Source organism: Nicotiana attenuata, chromosome 1 (genome assembly GCF_001879085.1).
Source record: "Nicotiana attenuata strain UT chromosome 1, NIATTr2, whole genome shotgun sequence".
NCBI lineage: Eukaryota > Viridiplantae > Streptophyta > Magnoliopsida > Solanales > Solanaceae > Nicotiana > Nicotiana attenuata.
Window position 1 is genome coordinate 381,313 of NC_031989.1, and position 22,896 is coordinate 404,208.

The 22,896-nt window shown below is 37.7% G+C and overlaps 2 protein-coding genes across 2 annotated transcripts; both read left to right on the top strand.

Moving 5' to 3' along the window:
* Positions 593-4,295, top strand: LOC109234442. The gene is made up of 2 exons (XM_019403258.1): positions 593-1,315; positions 3,739-4,295. The coding sequence occupies exon 2, from the start codon at positions 3,793-3,795 to the stop codon at positions 4,207-4,209; it is 417 nt and encodes a 138-aa protein (XP_019258803.1). The 5' UTR covers positions 593-1,315; positions 3,739-3,792; the 3' UTR covers positions 4,210-4,295.
* On the top strand, positions 8,243-10,767 carry LOC109232155. The gene is made up of 4 exons (XM_019397838.1): positions 8,243-9,026; positions 9,122-9,426; positions 9,628-9,944; positions 9,996-10,767. The coding sequence occupies exons 1-4, from the start codon at positions 8,243-8,245 to the stop codon at positions 10,765-10,767; spliced, it is 2,178 nt and encodes a 725-aa protein (XP_019253383.1).

Here is a 22,896-nt window from a genome sequence, read left to right on the forward strand (position 1 = left end):
TCACGTTAGTGCAACTCATGTAGTTTCTAGTACTGACGAAACAAAGGAAAGCAACGGTGAGTTTGCTCCAATGAAAACACATGAACATCATGATAAAGGAAAATTTGTCACATGTTGTGCAACAATTTCATTCATAGATGATGAATTGTTGATGGGGTTGTAGACATGTGATTTTTGACTCTCCCCGAAATTTCACCCATTTTAGCAAGTAAATATTTAGTTTAGGCCTAATATCGCTATTTCAGCTAATTTTGACTCTTTACTTTATTTTTTCACAAAAAAATAAAAATTAAAAAAATATTTTAGTTCACGTATCTTTCGTAAATTTAAATAAAAAATATACAAAAATAGTACCTTATCTTCATTTTTATATAATCTTGAAAACACAAAAAAAAAATAGTTTTATGTTTTATAGTTTAGTTCAATTAATTAAAATTAGTTTTATATTTTTATATTATAATTGTACATAATTTTAGAAGGAGTAATTAGTTTTAGGTTGGTTTATCCCGTATTTATAAATCTTGTAGTCCATATTTTTTAGTCCTTGACCCAATTCCTTAGCCCATAATCGCTAGGCCCATACCCCTAACCTAATTCCTACCCCTATATATAGTATCTAATACCTAAAATAAACCTACACACCCTAGACACCAAAAAACATTAGATCCGCCGTTCCATCTTCTAGACTACAAAAACCTAAAGCTTCAGCACCAAGAAAAGAAACGAAACGAAGAACACAAAAAGAAAAGGACGTCAGTCCTTTGAATTCAAAAAGAAAAGGAAAAAAAAGCACACAAAAATACACAAAAATAACGCACCCAGGGACACTGAAAAGGATTTGAGCGCTGTTACCCCAAGGATCACGCCTTCTTCTTCTTCATGAAGAATGCCTAAGACCTGAAAAAAAACACAAAAATGGGGAACTGATCCGCCGTTTGGACCCGTCGAGAACACCCCTCCCCCCCCTCTCCGTTCTGCTTCTTCTTCTTCAACCAAACAACACTGATCTCCGCCCGAACTCACCTCTGAATTTCTGTCCAACCACCTTCAAAATACTATTGTTTCAGTCCAAAATCTAGCTCAAAAATAGCTGAAAATAACTTCAAAATCAGGTGGAGTTCATCTCCGTCGTTTTGGTTTAGTTCAAGTTTTCCGGTGAGCTTCGAGTCGTCGAAAGTTGCTGTCCGATTCTCCGTTCAGTTGCACGTCGAGGTACTGTTGTTGTCGCCGGTGAGTTTCCGTTTAATGGTTCCGGCTCCGGTCAGAAATTCACTCTTGTTTGAATTTTGAAAGAAGCAGTCAAGTAATAGCAAAGGTCCGACTCTTACTTTACTTCTTGAATGTTTATTGTGTGATTTTGCCTAATATCATGCTTAGTATGGGATATATTGCTTAATGCTCTGTTTAATAACGTCTTGGTACTGGTTTGATCCCTGTTGTTCTTGTTGTGAATTGCTCTGTTTTAATGACGTTTGGGTACCAAAAGCAACTGTTGTTCTTGTTGTTTAAGTTCAATATGTATTTGGATGAGTTTATTGGCTTAGATGAATTTGTAAATTTCTGTTGCAATTCTTATTAAAGGATACTGTTTAAAGCTTCTTAATTAACTTTTAGTAATAAAGTTTGTACATGTGCAACAAACAGAATTTGGTTATGGAAACATAATATTGAGAGGGTAGATCTTTTAATTGGAATTGGCTAAACCAACTTTAGTTCATAATAAATGATTACCGAACATGTTCCAAAATCGTTAGCATGCCTTTATGCACATTCTCGTAACGAATATATCGTGATTGTGTACACGTTCGCGTGACATAATTATGATTTTAAAAACCCATCCGGAGTATGCGCTAGCGCAACTTCAACCAAATTTTCTTAATAAATAAACAAAGCGTTATTAATCGTGGACACGTTCGCGTGACATGGTTTTTGACGCGCCAAAGGAAAAGAGTGTACGTACGCGTAACTCAATTCTTTAATTACGAATAATCAAGTGATTTAAAAGCGGTAAAAAGACAATTGCACATAGGTCCTAAAAATGAGTAGTTAAATAAGTTAAGCCAAGTATAAATTGCTAAACGACCGTGCTAGAACCACGGAACCCGGGAATGCACCTTCTCCAGGGTTAACAGAATTCCTTACTTAGAATTTCTGGTTCGCAGACTTCAAAAGGAAAGTTGAAATTTCCTCGATTTGGGATTTAAAATAAAGCGGTGACTTGGGACACCATAATTATTCCAAGTGGCGACTCTGAAAAATTAAATAAATAATCCAATTTCGAATAATGTCACTTAAATTGGAAAAATTCCCTTATATCCCTCACGGGAGTGAAAAAAAGGAGGTGTGACAGCTCTGGTGACTCTGCTGGGGATAAGAACCCAGAACTTTCGGTTCAGGGTTCAAGAATTCGAGCTTGTTAATGTGATTTTTTATTTGCCTTTATTGTTGATATTACTGTATTTTATGGACTTAATGTGCTAATTATCATTTACTGCTTTGATATTACTTGAACTGTATTTAAATGTCTTCTTACGCCACCCATCTGAGTCTTCTGAAAATGGTGCACACGTTCGCGTGGCCTGCTTTTTCTGTAGAAATTATACCAAATAAGACGGGGCTGGGCAACCAACAAGGCCGGGCAGACTTTCGTGCTCCCGGTACGTTGCCCCCTCCTCGACCCCAGTTGTCCGCTCGGGTGACCCAAGTCTAGACCACAAACCCCAGGTTTTAAACCTAGAATAACGCAACCCCATGCCGAATCCCTAGTAAGAACGATTATTTGCATCACGTGCATTTGACCTTGGGGACCCAACACAGGGGTTGGGTCCGTCTAGGACAGGTGTACCCCAAAATAAAGACCATCCTGATGCATCCTACGTGCTATGTGAATATTTATTTCGGCTTGCATGTTGATCGGTTAATAAAGAGAAAAACCAAGAGTGAGGTAGGATAGAAAATTTACTCGGTTTCTAAAAATCCCGGTATTTGAAGATGTCCCGAAACTCTGCCGAATTTTTGAAAAACAAAAAAAAAGAAAATTGTATTTCAAAAGAGTGAGTTAAATATCATATATTTTGCGTCGATCTTGGCGAACTACGCGGGTCTGATTCTCACCGGATGTGACATACGTAGGCAAACCTCATCGGTTCCGGCCCACCATTTTCAAAAAGTCCAAAAATATTTTCATTTACTTCCTTCTTTAGAAAGTCTTTCTTTTAGACCCAAAATTTCTAAAAATACAAAAATATTTTCTATTAATTTCTTCTTAAAATCCAAAAATATTTTCGTTCTTCTATCAACAATTCAAAAGAAAATTCAAGATTCAAAAATATTTCTCTTTTCTTTAGAGTATTTCTTTCATAAATTCAAAAATAAAAGTCCAAAATCCAAAAATATTTTCTTTCTTCTTTAGAAGTTTTTCTTTTGAAATTCCAAAAAATAGTAATCAAAAAATATTTTCTTTCTTCTTTATATAAGTCTTTCTTTTGGAAAAAAAAGAAAAAAAGAAAAAAAATTCAAAATCCAAAAAAAAAAGAAGAGTTAGTTTATTTTCTTTATTCACGATCTTCCCGAACTACGCAAGATCTGATTTATGTTCCCACATGATATGTAGGCAACCCACATCAGGTTCGATCAACCATTGAAAAGAAAAATGAAAAAAAACAAAAGTGAAAAAATGATGATAATAATAAGGACTGACTGAGTCCACTCTAACATGTTTTGTTTTGAATTGTGAAGTAAGTTGAGGTGGTCGGTTTGTGGTAAGCAGACAACACAAGATCCAAGGAAAAAATGTCAATGACAACCGACATCGAAGCTGTTACAAATGCTCAAGAGGCTCCGGGTCAGAGGGTTCAACAAGAGTCTACTGTGTTTGAGAAAAATAGAATACTGAGGCAGCAAATGACCGAAATGTTTCAAGCATGGGCCAGTGGTCAAGGACAGCCTCGTCATGAGTCACAATTTGCTACACAGCAAGAGCAGTACCACTCTCCTGAGTACCACTCGTACTCGTTTGATCTTCCTGCAAACATTGAGAAGCCTGCCCGAAAGATGACACAGGAAGAAATGACCCAAAGAGTAAAAAGCTTAGAACGATGGTTGAAAAAACATGCAAGGGTTGGCAGGTCAGGAGAGTATTGCCTTCAAGGATCTATATATGTTCCTCGATGTCCATTTGCCGCCTGGTTTCAAGAATCCCAGATTTAAAAGTGTGATGGACATGGAGTATGAGAATCCTCTTGGGAACTTGCCGACTGAAATTGGAGAAGGCCATGGTGATTCTGATGAGCAAATTTGTGGCTAAATGTCAGGCTTATCAATTGAAAAGTCATTCCCTCCTCACTTAGGAAGGAATCTTGGTAGCTTGTTTTGATGTTTTTTCTGTTATCTGGTTTATTTCAGGGTTGTGATCCAGATTTTATTTGCTTTATTGAGTAAAACCCTTCTATCTTTCTATTCTATTTGTATGAGTCATGTCTGTCTGTTTTGTTGCTATTTTCATTATCTGGATTATTTTAGGTTTGTAACTCGGATCTTAAGTTGTTTGTCTTGTTGTCAAACCCTTTCATCCTTTACTCAATAAAATACAGTTTGTCCTTTTGTGTCATTCTATTCTTAGTTCTTTTCGGGCAAGTTCTAATAACATGACATGCATGCGGAAATTTTGGCCAGATCTTAGAACTGATTTAATCTGGAATTAGATAACTGAAAAAAAAAGCACTTTTGAGGATGAATAAAGAGTTGAAATACTTGGGAATAAAAGCAGAAACATATATAGTCAAGGATGGGAGGGGGAAACATGCTGCGGGAAAATACCAAATAGCCACAAGAAAACATCAGTTAAATATATGGAACACCACAATTCAATTTTCAACAAGAATTAGAAATCAAATAAGTGCACGGCACCGCCCTTCGTGCTTTTACTCTCGTCTTCACCATAATATCAATATAAACTGCACGACATCATCCTTCGTGCTTTTACTCTCATCCTCACCATAAAATCAATATAATCGGCACGGAATGGTACATCGTGCGGCATGGCATCACCCTTCGTGCTTTACACTCTTCCTCACAAATAAAGATAATAATGCACAGCATCATTCTCCGTGCTTTAACACTCCCTCACCAAAATAATGCACGGCATCACCCTTCGTGCTTTACACTCTTTCTCACCCAAACAGCAAACACAAACAAATAAGGGCAAGGAATAAATGAATCATAATAAAAATCTCGGCAAGGGAACAATATCAAAACCACAACATCCCGGCAAGGGATCAACATTTGAAACCACAACGTCCCAGCAAGGGATAAATACCATAATTCTCTTCTTATTTTCACATTTTCCTCACAACTTGGTTCACAAATTGAGACAATGCTCTACAAGGTTTAATTGCCAATTACACTTCCACAATTCGCTCTACAACTTGAGCCAACGCTCTTCAATATACAAATACCAATGTTCTTTCCACAAGCTTGCTCAACAATAGCAATCAACACATTAAACATGAACCGTACAAACAAAGTCACATTAATCACAACATAAGACTCACGGGCATGCTTGACACCAACGTATAGATACTCGTCACCATGCATATACGTCGTACTCAACACATAACACATAGCATATAAGACCAAACTCCTATTCCCTCAAGCTAAGGTTAGACCAAACACTTACCTCAATGCCACGAACACAATTCACGCCTCAACTATAGCTTTACCCCTTGATTTCACCACCAATTCGCTCGTATCTAGTCACAAGTTACTTAATTACATCAATAAACGCTAAATCAACAAATTCTAATGCATGAAAATAAGTTTTCTAAAGTTTTACCCAAAAGTCAAAAATCAACCCCGGGCCCACATGGTCAAAACCCGACTACCCATTCACCTATGAACTCAAATATATAATTTGTTTTGAGAAAGTGTGAACAATGGTTAAAAATTCGTCTAAGTATGGATTTTACAGGTCTCTGATATTGCAACTGCAACCAGGGTTGGCAATTGTGAACCAAGACCCTGCTAAGATCGCATTTGCGAGCAAAAATGTCGTATTTGCGACCAGGCTCAACTTCTGGTCACCTTGGCATTTGTGATAGACCTCGCATTTGCGAGTTGGGAATTGCGAACAACATGTCACATTTGCGATGACTGGCTACAAACTGGGGCTATCGCATTTGCGATAATTCTCTCGCATTTGCGAGGTAGGCTGGCCTAGGCTAGTTTCGCATTTGCGACAAAGCCATCGCATTTGCGATCTCGCATTTGCGAGCCAGGCTTCGCAAATGCGAAGCCTGCAGGCCTGCAATAGAACAGTTGAAACCTGCAATTTTCCCAAGTCCGATTCTACTCCGTGGCCTATCCAAAACTAACCCGAGCCCTAGGGGCTCCAAACCACTACACCAACCCAAAAAAATCATACGAACTCGCTCGTGCATTCAAATCACCATAATAACATCAACAACTATGAATTTAGTACCAAAATCATGAAATCACTCAAGAACATCAAATTCCCAATTTTTTTTCAAATGAGGTCCGATTCATGTCAATTCAAATCCGTTTCTTACCAAATTTCACAGACTCAACTTAAATCACATATAAGACCTGTACCGGGCTCTGGAACCAAGATACGGGCCCGATACCATCAACTTTCAAACACATTTCATTTTTAAAAACTCATGTATTTTTCAGAAAATAATTTTCTTCAAAAATTCATTTCTCGGGCTAGGGACCTTGGAATTCGATTCCGGGCACACGACCAAGTCCCATATTTTCTTACGGACCTCCCGAGATCGTCGGAACACGGATCTGGGTCCGTTTTCTCAAAATGTTGACCGAAGTCAACTTAAATTCATTTTAAAGGCAAAATTTATTATTTTTCACTGATTTTCATATAATGGCTTTTCGGCTAAGCACCCGGAATGCGCACGCAAATCGAGGTGAGGTAAAAAAGGAGGTTTTTAGGCCTCATAACACTGAATTTGTTTCTAAAATAAGTGATGACTTTTTGGGTCATCACAGTCACAAAGGTGAACGTGTATCTTCCAAACATCTAAAAGAAGTTTCCACTACCTCAAAGACCTCTGTCTTTTGTCGCCTAGGGACCACAAGGAAGTTGCCATCTAGAAAGATACTGTCAAAACATAAGGAGCAAGTCCATGAGGAGCGGGATCATTTTGAAGTTGTTGCTGACAAAGAAATCTGTAGTTCTTTCCCATCACGTATGAAGAGGAAGTCTATTTCGTCAATATCCACAGATGGTCCGCTGAAGGTGCAAAGGAGAACCATTGATTACACTCGCCAGCCTCATAAAGAAGCAGAGAAAGAGAAAGAAGCCGTGCAGACTATCCAAGGAAGTCAAACAGAAAAGTCAGACTTTGTGGAAACATCCTATCACATAACTGTGGAAGATAACCCATGCCTTGACGTAGATGATGAGTACACGAGGCTCCCCCTCAACTAGAAGATGGTGGACAATCGACCGTGAATGAGCTCAAGGAACTCAATTTAGGCACTCCGGAAGATCCACGCCCCACCTTCATTAGTGCACTTCTTACGCCTCAGGAGGAGGAGGAATACTCCAAGTTATTGACTGAGTACAAACATGTCTTCGCTTGGTCGTATAAAGAAATACCTGGTCTTAGTCCTAAGGTAGCCGTTCATCATTAGGGGATCAAAAGTGGAGCACGCCCTGTGAAGCAGTCACAACGCATGTTTCGACCCGAGCTTGTATCACAAATTGAAGTCGAAGTCAACAAGCTCATCGAGTAAGGATTTATTCGAGAGGTGAAGTACCCATCATGGATATCGAATATTGTACCTGTCAAGAAGAAGCAGTCAAATACGTGTTTGTGTTGACTTTCAAGACCTAAACAAGGCATGCCCAAAAGATGACTTCCCGCTACCAATTATTGAACTCATGGTTGATGCTACAACAGGGCATGAAGTTATGTCATTCATGGATGGGTCCTCCGGATACAATCAAATCAGGATGTCTCCAAAGGATGAAGAGTGTACTGCTTTCCGAACTCCAAAAGGGATATATTGCTACAAAGTGATGCCCTTCGGTCTGAAGAATGCCGGTGCCACCTACCAAGGCGCGATGCAAAACATCTTTGATGACATGCTTCATAAGAGGGTTGAATGCTACGTCGATGACTTGGTGGTGAAGACGAAGAATTGACGTTATCACCTTGAAGACCTTCGAATTGCTTTTGAAAGGTTAAGAAAATTTGACTTGAAGATGAACCCACTCAAGTGTGCATTTGGATTTACCTCAGGAAAGTTTCTTGCCTTCATTGTGCGTCATCGTGGAATTGAAGTTAATCCTGCAAAGATTGACGCCATTCAGAAAATGCCCAGGCCAAAGAACTTGAGAGATCTTCGAAGTCTCCAAGGAAACTTAGCATTCATCCGGAGGTTCATCTCTAATCTAGCCGGACGGTGTCAACCTTTCAATCATCTATTGAGAAAGCATATCCCTTTTCATTGGGATCAGTCATATCAAAATGCTTTTGAAAGCATCAAAACATACTTGCTGAATCCACCTGTGTTAGGGGCGCCAATGCTTGGGACGCCATTGATACTCTACATCGCGGCACAGGAACGTTCACTTGGAGCACTGCTTGCTCAAGAGAATGTGGAAGGAAAGGAACAAGCCTTGTACTACCTTAGCCGAACTCTGATAGGAGCTGAGATGAACTATACGCCTGTTGAGAAAATATGCTTAGCGTTACTTTATGCGATAAAGAAGCTAAGGCATTATTTTGAAGCATACACCATCAAACTCATCTCTCGAGCAGATCCCGTGAAATTCGTGATGACTCGACCTGTTCTTTCTGAACGCCTAGCAAGATGGTCCATATTGTTTAACGAATATGAGATCACATACACACCTCAAAAAGCTGTGAAAGGACAAGCACTGGCCAATTTTCTGGCTGATCACCCTCTTCCGGCAGAATGGGAGCTTTCGGATGAGTTTCCAGATGAAGACGTTTTGTTCATCGAAGATTTCCACCATGGAAAATGTTCTTTGATGGATCTGCACGTCGTAACGGTGCGGGGGCAGGTGTGGTGTTGATCTCTCCAGAAAGACAAGTCTTGCCATTCTCCTTTGTTTTAGGTGAAACATGCTCCGACAATGCTGCAGAGTATCAAGCTTTGATCGTCGGTCACGAAATGGCATTAGAAATGAAGATTCTACAGTTGGAGATCTACGGCGACTCTAAGCTGATCATCAACCAACTTTTGGGGAGTTACGAGGTAAAGAAGGAAGATCTATTGTCATACCATGAATACGCTTCTGGTTTACTGGAAAAATTTGACCGAGTGTTCTTGAACCACGTCCCAAGAGAAGAATATCGCAAGGCTGATGCTTTGGCTAACTTGGCCACGACGATGGCACTTGGAGAGAATGAGTCAACAAAGGTATATGTGTGTCATCGATGGGTTATTCCTAGACTTCTAGATCTTCAAATCAACGAAAGCCATCATACGTCTGTCTGAATGATTGAAGAAGAAGATTGGAGGCAACCACTAATAGAGTACCTTGAACATGGAAAGTTACCTGAAGATCCGCGACAAAGAACAGACATCAAATGAAGAGCACTACGATTCATCTTCTATAAGGGGACATTGTTTCGCCGCTCTTTTGAAGGACTATTCTTGCGATGTCTTGACAAAGAAGAAGCCTGCCAAGCGATGGAGGAAGCACATTCTGGCTCATGTGGAGCACACCAATCTGGTCCCAAGCTCCATTTTCGCATCAAGAGGATGGGCTACTACTGGGCGACAATGGTGAAGGATTGCATGGATCATGCCAAAAGATGTCAAGCGTGTCAATTTCATGACAACTACATCCACCAACCTCCAGAGCCCCTTCACCCAACTGTAGCTTCATGGCCTTTTGATGCATGGGGACTTGATGTTGTTGGACCACTTCCAAAGTCATGAAAGGGACATATTTACATATTGGCCGCTACAAACTACTTCTCTAGATGGGCTGAAGCTGCTCCACTCAAGGAGGTGAAAAAGGAGACTGTTGTCGATTTTATCAAGTCATATATAATTTTTAGGTACGGCATACCAAGATACATAATCACTGATAATGGAACGCCGTTTGACAACAAGCTCATGAAGAGTATGTGCGAGAAGTTCGGCTTCAAGCAACATAAGTCTTCAATGTATAATGCACCCGCCAACGGTCTTGCTGAAGCTTTTAACAAGACGCTTGGTAACCTTTTGAAGAAAGTTGTTGCAAAGAACAAGAGAGACTGGCATGAGAGAATTGGTGAAGCTTTGTGGGCATACCGGACAACCTTCAGAACTACTACACAAGCAACTCCTTACTCTTTGGTATATGGCACAGAAGCAGTCCTGCCGTTGGAGCAACAAATTCCATCATTGCGGATAGCAATCCAAGAAGGACTCACGTCCGAAGAGAATGCTCAACTTCGCCTAGCAGAGTTAGCGGCAATGGATGAGAAAAGATTGGAAGCGCAACAAAAATTGGAATGCTATCAAGCTCGACTAGCTAGAGCCTTCAACAAGAAAGTGCGGCCACGATCATTCCAAGTGGGAGACTTAGTCCTAGCTGTTCGACGACCCATAATCCTCAACAAACGCATAGGCGACAAGTTTACCTCAAAATGGGATGGGCCATACGTTGTGAACGAAACCTATTCATGTGGCGCATACAAAATTGTCAATAAGGATGGTCTCAGAGTTGGTCCGATCAACGAAAAATTTCTGAAGCAGTACTTCCCATAAAAGTCACTTACGCTCCTCGACTTACGAGCCTAAACTGCAAGTCATGACGCTCCTTGATGCATGAGCTTAAACTGCACGTTGCTACACTCCTGGCCCGCATGAGTCTAAACTGTGTACGGCCAAAAAAAAAAGTCTGCTAGGTTGAAAACCTCGAAAGAGGCGGCCTAGGCAAAAGTCAAGACCAAAAAATAAAGTCATCCCTCTGAACTACGTTATGACTTGATCCTCTTCACCGAGGTACGTAGGCAGCTTAGAGTTTCATTCTAAGTTCAGTCGCATGAGTTTTAAAAAAATAAAAGTTTGGCGTCATCGAATCATTACATTAATTCTTCCAAGTGTAGAGGCACACATCTATGAGGAAAAGAAGATGATTTGCGTTGAAATATAAAAGATGTTTTATTGCTTCAATAGTACAAAAGTTGATACATTCAAAAATGTAGAGACAAAAGGAACCAGACATTTTTCTATACAAAAGCCTAAATCATGAAGATGATCATACACTAGGCTTTGCTGCTGACGCATCTCAATTGCTTTTTCTGTATGACGTCTCCACATTTGATGCCATTCCCGATGTATGTCTCTCGCATGCAGTAGTTGTGATGATCTCTCGATCACATCTTGTTAGGCCTCGAGCATGATAGTTTTCTTCTCTTGTGCAAGTGTCGGTTGAAGGTCCCATATATGAGAAGTCGTCTCTCTGGAAAAAATCTTCAATCACCATGGGAACTGCCATTTATGAACTTCAAGACAATCAACAAATCCAGTGCAACAGTTGGTGAAGGGGTGGCTCCGCATCTTGTATGACACCTCGGCTGATATCTAGACCCTTTGAGCTTCTTTGCGAGTCTACAAAAGAAATAAATGAAGAGATAAGATTTGTGACGCATGATATCCAAAGTTACTATATGCAAGACTGTAGAGTCAGTTTCAAGAAAACAACAACATTCATAGGACGACTCGGAGAGCATAGAGGTGGGAAGCGAGCTCAACGGACGACGGGGTCAACTTTGGAAAACTACTGTGGTCCATACGGAAGACTTTATGCCCCAAACATTTTATATGTTGTAGATTTGGATGTCTAATCTCCAACAACACAATCCGTTTGCGATTCAGAGGCTCCTAGATCAAGATACGATTTTGGTTGTCGGAACCGCACGAATCTAAAAGTTTACTGCAGCTAGGTCGCATTTTGAGAATTTTCTGTTTCCAGCCCAAAAAGAGTTCTGCCGTGAAATTCATATGAGATGCAGCTCTACGAGTTTACTTTCTAAAGGCGTAAACGGATCGCAATTTGGAGATTTGTAGCTTGAGATATGAATTTTTCCACTGGAGCGCGCAAAGCTGAAAAGCAGCAAGGCAGACGTCTAAATCAATTTCAAGAAAATGCTGCGCCTAATCTAGAAGGAATACTTCTGTGATATTTTGAGGATTTTCTAATCTCTGGGTCTTCTTTCCAGTGTCAGAGAGGGCTCATGATTTCGACGTTCCTAGCCCAAGATATGAGTTTCTTCATCTAGAGTGCGCTAATCTGAAAATCAAGTGCGGCAGATGTCTGTAGCAGCTTCAAAATATCATGGCGGACATTCTGAAAGGATTTTTTCTGTGGTATTTACAGATATTGTAAGTGGCGGAGTTTCTATCCAATGGAACAGACGGCTTGCGATTCCGACACCTGTAGCTCGAGATGTGAATTTTTTCCACAAGAGCGCGCAAAGCTGAAGGAGCCCGCATGTCGAAACTCTTCGCCTAAATTCTGGAATATATCTGGGAAGATATAGTGTCAATCTGAATGTGATCTTTATATAATTTGTAGCTCTTGAAGTCTACTTTCCGACGCCACAAACCGCTCGTGATTTCAATGTTGCTACACAAAGATATGAATCTTTTGGTGGAGGCGCGCAAAGCCGTAAATTGAGCACTGCAGAATTTGAAACGAAATTTCAAAATAATACCTTAGAAGCTACAGAAGGAATTTCGCCCCAAATTTTTGATATGTTGAATTACTTGAAGTGTAGTGTCAATAGGATCAGACGGCTTGTGTTTCCGGTGTTCCTACGACAACATATGGTGGTTTTCTCCATAGATGCCGAAAGATGATTATCCCGGACAGATTCTGCAGCAGAAGGGAAAAGATTTTGGAGGCCTCGGTGCCAATGGAACGAAACTTTTGGTTCTGTCTAGTGGATGGTGTCAATGACACGAGGCTACAACTCGTCATGATAGATAAACGTACTCGCGACTCGAAGTTCGGATCAGCGTGACAGTTAATGGCGCCAACGGCGCGAAGCCTGAAACTATCGCCAAGTTTAATATCAAAACAACCATCCAAATTGCTGAAAGTTTGCAGATTCAAACTTCCTTCCTGGGTGATGTCAATTCCTGCAAGAAAAAAAAGGAAAAGGAGATTTTGGAGCCCTCGGTGCCAACAACACGAAGTTTTTAGATACGGCGCCAATAGCACGACGATTCAGCACCATGGCGCTTCAGTTTGACATAAAAAAAAGGACATCGGAAGCAGCATAACAGTCTAGTTCAGCATGGCAGGTATCGGTGCCCATGACACGAAGCTTTAACTTGCAGCAAAAAAAGAAAAAAAATTGGTCTTGAACAGCGATCTCCATTGCTCCAAGTTTGCAAATTTGGCTTCTCATGCTGGTGGAGTCCTTCAATATGGATTAATTCTTAATAAAGAAGCAATACAGGAAGCACAACTACGTCCCCAAATTATTGCATGGTGCGCGCTTGGTTGCTTCTAGTTCTCTTTTCTACCAATTTAAATTGAATGATCTGCTGCATAAAAACAAAAAAGGAGAGAGAGCAAGTCATGATTCAAGAAAAAAATGAAGGAGACAAAAAAAAAGGAATGAAAAAAAAGCGCGAGTGCAAGCAGTTCGTGGAAGCAAGTGGGGATGGAAGAAGCTCTAGTATCCGTTTTGATGCTTCGATCCAGTTAGACAGAAGAGCTTGATATTCAATTGTGATGGAAAACTAGTTGGCTTGGTCCTCTTTTTATAGAGATCTAACAAAGTATGAGCTATAAGTAAATAAAACAAGGAGTTAGAATCCTAGAAGGAAAAAGATGTTGCCTTGTCCTACAAGGTCAAAAAATATTTTTCCTTGTTTGCTTTTGGTAAAAAGGAAAAGAGGGCTAACGTGAGACAAACATGGAATGTTTTGTTCAAACCAAATTACATTAGCATGTATGGAATTTCACGCATTTATTTTCCTTGTTTGCTCTTGGTGAAAAAGGAAATATGCCTAGCGTGAGACAAACATGGATAGTTGTCTATAATTTGCAAGAATTTTTCAATCACCATAGTTTGTAATTGTTACTTTCAAACCAAATTACACTGCGCGCGTGTTCGACAACCGAAGTATTGGAAAGTTAAGTTTTGCTTGGAGCTTGTATTTAGCACTTCACATAAATGTGCAACTGGATAAAAGTTCGGATTTGACCGATAGAAGTCACCACAAGTGCTAAAACAAAAATATCAACATTCGTCGGTACTTCAAGTCTCGTCATTCGTTTCAGCAAGCCTACACTTCGACAAATCTTGAAGTAGGAGGCATCTGTAGACATATAAAATTTATTTGGTCTAATCCATGCAAAATTTGGATTAAATTCAATTGGGTTAAATAATTAATTTGGGCTTCACAAGTTAAATTAGTCCATTTTATTATTTTCGAGCCCAAGGTTCTTTTCATCTTAAGGCCCAGACTCATGCCATGTGTCAAGTGACATGGCATGTCCAGTCAAACCCAAAGGCAACAAGATGATGCCACGTGTTAAATGATGTGGCAATCCAAGTCAAAAAGCAAGAACCAACCACAGGTTGCCAAATGGCTAAAATGACATGGGCCAATCAGAATCAAGCAAGAGAGTTCATATGTAGCTAGACTGTCTACCCTTTACAACTATAAATAGAGGGGTTACATAACTGTCAAGGGACATTCAGAGTTGGAGAAGAACACTCCGCAATTGCTGAAGGCATCCACAAACAGAGAGATGAATCATCAAGTGCTTAGTTCTTCAATAAAGGAGTGATCAACGGAGTTATTCCCGGAGATCAACCCGTAACAACAAAGTGTTGCTCGACGTTCTTGGCGATTAAATGCATCGCAAGGAGGTCTGCATCATCCTACATTCGAGAAAGACGCTTCTCAAGCCCTCGAATCACGGAGAATTTTAGAGAGGAGAATCAAGGGATACATAGAATTGTACTCACAAATATTTATCAATAAAATTACTTTTTCTTTATATTATTTTTGTTGCAGTTTATTTTTCGTATTATGAAAATTTGTTGCAAACATACAGTAAGTAAGATAATCCTATGACTTTAATGTTATAGTGAAGTTAACCTTTTTTTTGGCTACGACACTATTGATGATGCAATTGAAACAGGATCTTACTCTTCCAACTTATTTGGTGAGACTAGTACCATTGTTTGACGAGTCAAGCTTATTGAAGGACTCCACATTCACAAATGAGAAATATGGTTCGGTTCGTGGTGTTTACGTTGTATGCGACAAGGATAACGTGCTTAAGGAAGAACAACTACAAAGGTGCATGGTTGATCAAGAATAATCCACCGGATGATGTTGAGTTTATTCATGATGCAGATCACATAGTGATGTTATCCAAAGCTCGGGAGTTATGTTCTTGTCTGCTTATGATTTCACGAAAATATCATTGATTCTTTCACCTTGCTACTATTACACGGGAAACAAAACAAAGCATGTTTAGAAGTGCAATTAAGAACAACACGCATAGCTAGGTCGGATAGAAATTCAATTCCCAATAAATATTAGCTCCTTGTGGATATCGATCCCACCTTTCGGGTAAAAGCTGCATCGACCACTCTTTGCCATTTTATATTGGTATAGGGTTGGAACCGATCAACAACCCAGTAAAACAAATAAATTTCACCTATCCTTTTCATTTTAACCCCATTTCTTCATCAAATTAGGGCAGATTCCATTTTTCTTCCTCCTCAAAATTGATTCCTCCTTCCCTGCCATTAAGTTTTTCGAAATCTCGTTGCAAGACCTGTGCATTAATGATTCACCTAGATATCCTGTCCTAGGATTCTTTTTCTAGAAATTATCTGAATCTGTGTTTTAGACGTGCTGTTATTTGCCTATATGCATGTGGAGGTAAATATGAGCCTTTTAACTGTTATTCCCTATTTGCTTGTCCTACATGTTATTTGTTTGTCGCCTAGATTTTTACCTTTTAAATACTTTAGGTTGGTCTAGAACTATCCAGATTTAGAGGTCCTAATTTCATATAATATTTTTTTGATCTTTTGAAATTGTTTACCTAGAATAAAATATACGGCAACGCGCGTACTAAAAAACTAGTTAATAAAAATTGCCAACGAGTTATTAGTAGAAATATAACAGCAAAGCAACAAACAAATTAATGGAAATAGCAAAAATAAAAACATATCACAGAGCTTACATGGTATAATTGAAAAATCGGCCTCCTTACTTCAAGGTTTTCTGAATCAACCAATTAAGAACAGAAATATTATTATCTAGCCTCCTCAATTTCCTTCCAAAGAGAGTAAATTAATGAATTTCTCTCTCGTTCATGTAATAAAAAATAGTATTACATTAAAAAACGGAAAAATTTTACGTTCACTTTCGAGTTTCACTCTAAAATTATTAGAAAACTACACTGCCAGAGGAGGAAGATGTTTGATAAATAAGTGAATATATATATATAGCGCGGTTAAATACTACGTTATGTGTGTTGTCTTGTCGATCAGAACAGCTGCCCGACTGCGAAAAAGTTGTTTTGTATCAGAAAGAATCTTTAACACGCGAAGAATAGCGGTTAAATATTACGTTTTGTGTGAATCACTACTAGAATGCCGGAAAAAAGCGACCAAACTTTAGCGACCAAAGTTGGTTTGTCAAGAAAAGCGATCAACGTTGGTCTCTAAATTGGAGAAAATAATAAAATAATTATTTTAAATACATTAGCGACCAAAGTTGGTCGCTATTTGGTTAATAATTTCGTCAAACTGTTGACCGGACTGGTCAGACTTGCTTGGTCAAAGAAATACTGAGATTAGCGACCAAAGTTGGTCGCTATTGGGGGACCTACTTATTAAATTTTAATAATTATAATATTATTTAAATAAATTATAAAATATAAATAAATATAATTTAAAATGAGCGACCAAAGTTGGTCGCCAATTAAAGGGTAAGTAGATAGAGACCAACTTTGGTCGCTAATATGGGACCCTCTTATAAACTTTTAATATTTTATATTATTATTTTAAAAAAATTATAAAATATAAATAAATATAATTCAAAGTTAGCGACCAGAGTTGGTCGCTTATAAAATAGAGACCAACTTTGATCGCTAATATGGGACCCGTTTAACAATTATATTATTATTTTAAATATTATATAAAATATAAATAAATCTGATTTAGATTTAGCGACCAGCTTTGGTCGCTAATTTAAATTTAAGTATAATTAGAGACCAAAGTTGGTCTCTTTTCAGGTCAACAATGGTCAAAATTAAAAGCCAATTTTGTATTTACTATCTAAATAATATAAATGTAAGCCGTTAACACTTTTGTAACACAAGGGATGAATAGACTAAAATATACTCTAACATGCTATGCACTAAGTATAAGCGTATTAGGTAATATTATATTAATATAGCTTATATATATGTGTAATATATATACTTACGTTGTACTATGCACTAAGTATAAGCGTATTAGATAATATTATATCGAATATGGCTTATATATATGTAATATATATAGTTACGCTGTACTATGCACTAAGTATAAGCGTATTAGGTAATATTATATCGAATATGGCTTATATATATGTAATATATATAGTTACGCTGTACTATGCACTAAGTATAAGCGTATTAGGTAATATTATATCGAATATGGCTTATATATATGTAATATATATAGTTACGCTGTACTATGCACTAAGTATAAGCGTATTAGGTAATATTATATCGAAAATGGCCTATATATATGGCTTATATATATGTAATATATATATATATATATATATAATATTAAATTGAATTAAAAGTAATTTAATTTTTTTTAGATATAGCGACCAATGTTAGTCGCTATTCGGGTCAAACGGTCAGAACTTAGCAACCAATGTTGGTCGCTATTTTGGTCAAAATAGTCAATACATTTTGGCTACCAAAAATAGCGACCAAGGTTGGTCGCTTTCTGTAAATACAATAGCTAAAAAACGGGTTTCCCCTCATATTCTCTTATTTTTTTCTCTCTCTCTTCTCTCTCTCACACCCAAACCCCCCATCCCCTTCCGTCTCCCTCCATCGACGCCGCCGTCCCCCTCCACCCTCCACCCGCCGGAGGCAGCAGCAGCTCCACCGCCGGTGTCCTCCACTGTCCAGGTAGGTTTCTCTCTCCTTTCCTTATTTTTTTCGAAATACACAGATTTATTTTAATTCTTTGTAATTTGATTTGTAAAAATTAATTGTTCTTAGCTAAATTAAATCTAGGATAATTATTAGTAGCTAAAATAATTAGTTTTACCTACTAATTTGGGGAAAAATGGGTTGAAGAGAAGAAACCCTAAATTTTTAGGGTTTATGTTAAGTCTTGTTATGGTTGGGTCAAATTAAATTTTTAGGGTTTATGTTAAGTCTTGTTATGGTTGGACTTTTAGTTTATGAATTGAGATTTTGGTTTATGTATTGGAATTTTAGTTTATCACAAAATTGAAACACGAAGAATAATTTTAATATGATGATGCAGTAGTATTGCAGTATCAACAAACAAATTGATATTACCACAAAAAAATGAAGGTGCAGACTTAACTTGTAGAAGAACAATTGATATTTCTTTCAGAAAAGGAATGGCCAGTGAGAACAATTGATATTTCTTTTGTTCTTGATTAGATGGAATATGGTAGCCAATCTAAAATCCGTTTAATTAAATGATAGATAATTAATAAATTTATCTTTGGAAGTTAGGAGTTATTAATTTGAGACCTTTAGGATATGAATTGAAATTTTGGTTTATGTATTGGAATTTTAGATTATAAATTAAAATTTCAGGATATGACTTGAACTTTTGTGGATATGAGTTGAACCTTTAGGATATGAATTGAAATTTTGGTTTATGTATTGGAATTTTAGATTATAAATTGAAATTTCAGGATATGACTTGAACTTTTGTGGATATGAGTTGAACCTTTAGGATATGAATTAGACTTTTAGTTTATGAATTGAGATTTTGGTTTATGTATTGGAATTTTAGATTATAAATTAAAATTTTAGGATATGACTTGAACTTTTGTGGATATGAGTTGTACCTTTATGATATGAATTGAAATTTTGGTTTATGTATTGGAAAATTTTAGATTATAAATTAAAATTTTAGGATATGACTTGAACTTTTGTGGATATGAGTTGAACCTTTAGGATACGAATTAAAATTTTGGTTTATGTATTGGAATTTTAGATTATAAATTGAAATTTCAGGATATGACTTGAACTTTTGTGGATATGAGTTGAACCTTTAGGATATGAATTGAAATTTTGGTTTATGTATTGGAATTTTAGATTATAAATTGAAATTTCAGGATATGACTTGAATTTTTGTGGATATGAGTTGAACCTTTAGGATATTGATGATAGGCTATAATTGCATATTTTAGTCGCTTATTACACTCGAATTTACTGCACTTTAATTGAGTTTGCGCTTTAATCGCTAGTGTTTTGCACTAATTGTGTGTTTTATGCCTTGTAGGTATGATTCCGAGCTATATAGATGTTATGGAATGAATTTAAGTGATTTGAAGCTTTGAAGTCTGAGTAAAAGCTCAAGGAATTAAGCCGGGATCGTGTTCGGGGGTCAAATTTGATAATTAAGTACGAACGAAGACTTGAGGAGGCATATTGCGCACTGTCTAGTGAAATAGACATAACGTTTTGCTCAGAACTCCATTTGGGCTCCACAATATATGGTTGGAAAGTTAATTCAAAGAGCTATGACTTTCATGTTTTACGTTTTTCCAAATTCCAAACGGAACAGGGTGAAAAATGCGGTCGAAACCGCGACCGCGGAACTGACCGCGGCAGAAAATCAGAGAACTTGTCTGGCCGCGGTTCTACCGCGTTTTGGCCGCGGTCGCGCCCCTCCAGGCGTCAAAAAGAAGTCCTATTTCGCCCGGGACAAGTTTATTTCGGCCCTACACTATTCCAACTTGTATAAAAGGGGTCCTAAACCTATTTTGAAGAGGGAGGGGACATATTTTTGGACATAGATTCGACCTAAGGAGGCAAGAACACATTAGGAGTAAGGCGGAAAATTCTTCTACAAGTTTTTCCTTCCTCTTCCTATTTTTCATTGTTGGTTATGACTTTTAGTATTGTAGTTTTACATACTATTATGAATAGCTAATTTGTTATCTAGAGTTTTGATAGAACCTTTTGTAGGATAAATTCTTGTTATGTTTTTATATAATTGAGCCATAGCTTTTCTCTATTTGTTCAACTACGTTTATATTGTGGTTGGTTGAAGAGCTCTCAATTAGCTGTGCCTATTTAGTATGCATAACTCTGGAGAGAGTGCATATTTAGGTAATTGTTGAACAACACCACTACCAGAGTATATGAGGGATCAATAACCGAGGGTTTAAAGGTGGGATTAGGGATAACGAAGCCTTGGGTGCGATCTGAAGTGAGCTGTCTTAAAAGCCAGCTAGCGTAGCTCGGGAGAGTGCGTCTAGTAAATTGTCGTAATTACTCGGGAGAGATTTGCGGTAATAAGAGTGCTCATGATCGGTAGAGAATACTTAGGCGAAATTATAGAAGACATAGCGGGAAGGATTCCGACAATTGGGGAAATCATAACTCTAGACCTCCTTAATCTTTTCTCTAACCCTCAGTATCGTTAGTTGTTAATTTACTATTTTAATTTGTTAGTTAATTAGTTAAACACAAGAATCTTAATATCTATAAGTTAGGAATTGTTCAAGCTTGTCTTCTTGGTGATAGTGAACAACTGTAGCTAAACCTTAGTTCTCTGTGGGATTCGACTCCGGACTTGTAAACCGGATTATATTTGCAACGACCGCATTGTCCTTTTTATAAGGCATAGTTGGGCGTGATCAGATATGAATTGAAATTTTGGTTTATGTATTGGAATTTTAGATTATAAATTGAAATTTCAGGATATGACTTGAACTTTTGTGGATATGAGTTGAACCTTTAGGATATGAATTGAAATTTTGGTTTATGTATTGGAATTTTAGATTATAAATTGAAATTTTAGGATATGACTTGGAATTTTTGTTTATGAATTTGAATTTTAGATTATAAATTGAATTTTTTTTGGATATGAGTTGAACCTTTAGGATATGAATTAAAATTTTAGTTTATGTATTGGAATTTTAGATTGCGGGAGGATTTTGTAGAAGGGGTTGATGGTAATATTAGACATGCAATGGAACTTCCACCAAGAATAACTAAGACACAGTACCTGGCAGAGTGTGCCTTTAATTGTTCTTCTCATTAGCGACAACGATGATGAGAAGGCAAGAACATGTGTTTCAAATAGTTATGGTGTAGGTAGGAGTTTAACATTTCCTAAGTAGATAAAAGAAGAGGTAATAGAGGAATTCTATACTTCAATTTCTAAGAGGAAAAGGAGTTTAATTGGGAGTGACAAGGTAGATGGTGATGGAATCTTTTCCGTTGGTCATGGCAGTTCCCATAAAACGGGGATCATAAGACTCTATGATGACAGAGATTATAGGAAGTTTTGTTCTCAACTTTCTTCCAAGTCTGATCCGTACAAGCTTAATGGGATATTGGTGATATATTCTTCTGAATCCGATGAATATATCACCAATATCCCACCAAGCTTGTACGGATCAGACTTGAATGAAAGTTAAGAACAAAACTTCCTATAATCTCTGTCATCATAGAGTCTTATGATCCCCGTTTTATGGGAACTGCCATGACCAACGGTAAACATTCCATCACCATCACCCTTGTCACTCTCAATTAAACTTCTTTTCTTCTTGGAAAATGAAGTAGAGAATTCCTCTATAATCTTTCTTTTATCTACTTAGGAAATATTAAAATTCCTGCCTATACCATCTCTAGTTGAAACACATGTCATTGCAGTCTCAACATCATTGTCGCTAACGAGAACAACAATTGATCAAAAGACACACCCTGTCAGCTACTGTATCCAAGTTATTCTCTGTATCCAAGTTCATCCCGAGTAATAGTACCATGAGGATAATCACCAAAGCCACCGGACAGCTTTATGAGGCCAATGAAGCAAGATGAGCTATTCAATGAAACTCGTATTGTAAAGAAGAAGAAAGAGACTGATTCAGAAAGGTGGGTAGAGGGTCGAGCCTCGACTATACATGTAAGTTTTTTTACTTATCATTAAGTATTTTGATTTACTTTTATATAAATTTTGAAATATTAATTCAATATAATTTTTCTTATAGGTTCGCTTCACAGCTGATGTGGGGGAATTCGTACGAAGTCGGCACCTAACGAGTCGGCCGAGGCAATCCAACTTTCGAACGAGGATGCTAAAAGAACACTCCTTGAGTACTTTATATACTTTGAACTAGACAATAGAACTAGTTTTTGAATGAGCTTGTAATAAACGTTAACTTAGTTTTGTTAGCTTAATGTTTTAGTTCTATTGATCTTTATATTTTGTTGCGTTTTAGTGTTGTTGTTGTTGTTGTTGTTGCTGGCATAAAATGCCTGTTTAGGATATTTGGTATAAGCTGGCAGGTGGTATAGCAGCCAAAACAGGCAGTTTCTGCCAAAAATATACCAAAAAAGCGACCAACTTTGGTGTCCAGTTGGTCGCTATTCACTTAAAAAAAATAATTTTCTGGTAATTTTGCGACCAAGGTTGGTCGCTTATAATTAAAAAAAAAAAATTAATTCTTGCCATTGGCGACCAATATTGGTCGCCCATTAAATAAAAAATTATAACATTTATTAATATAGCGACCAAAGTTGGTCGCTTAATATGATTAAAAATAAAACGTTATTTACATCTGGAGACCAACTTTGGTCGCCAAATATATAATATTAAAATATTTGAGCGACCAAAGTTGGTC

Bases quoted from the DNA above. Each gene is read 5' to 3' on its own strand.
- LOC109234442 (XM_019403258.1), top strand. From the start codon at position 3,793: ATGTCAATGACAACCGACATCGAAGCTGTTACAAATGCTCAAGAGGCT.
- LOC109232155 (XM_019397838.1), top strand. From the start codon at position 8,243: ATGAACCCACTCAAGTGTGCATTTGGATTTACCTCAGGAAAGTTTCTT. The intron at 9,427-9,627 runs GTATATGTGTGT...ATCTTCTATAAG, and splicing joins GAGAGAATGAGTCAACAAAG to GGGACATTGTTTCGCCGCTC. The intron at 9,945-9,995 runs GTCATGAAAGGG...CTACTTCTCTAG, and splicing joins GTTGTTGGACCACTTCCAAA to ATGGGCTGAAGCTGCTCCAC.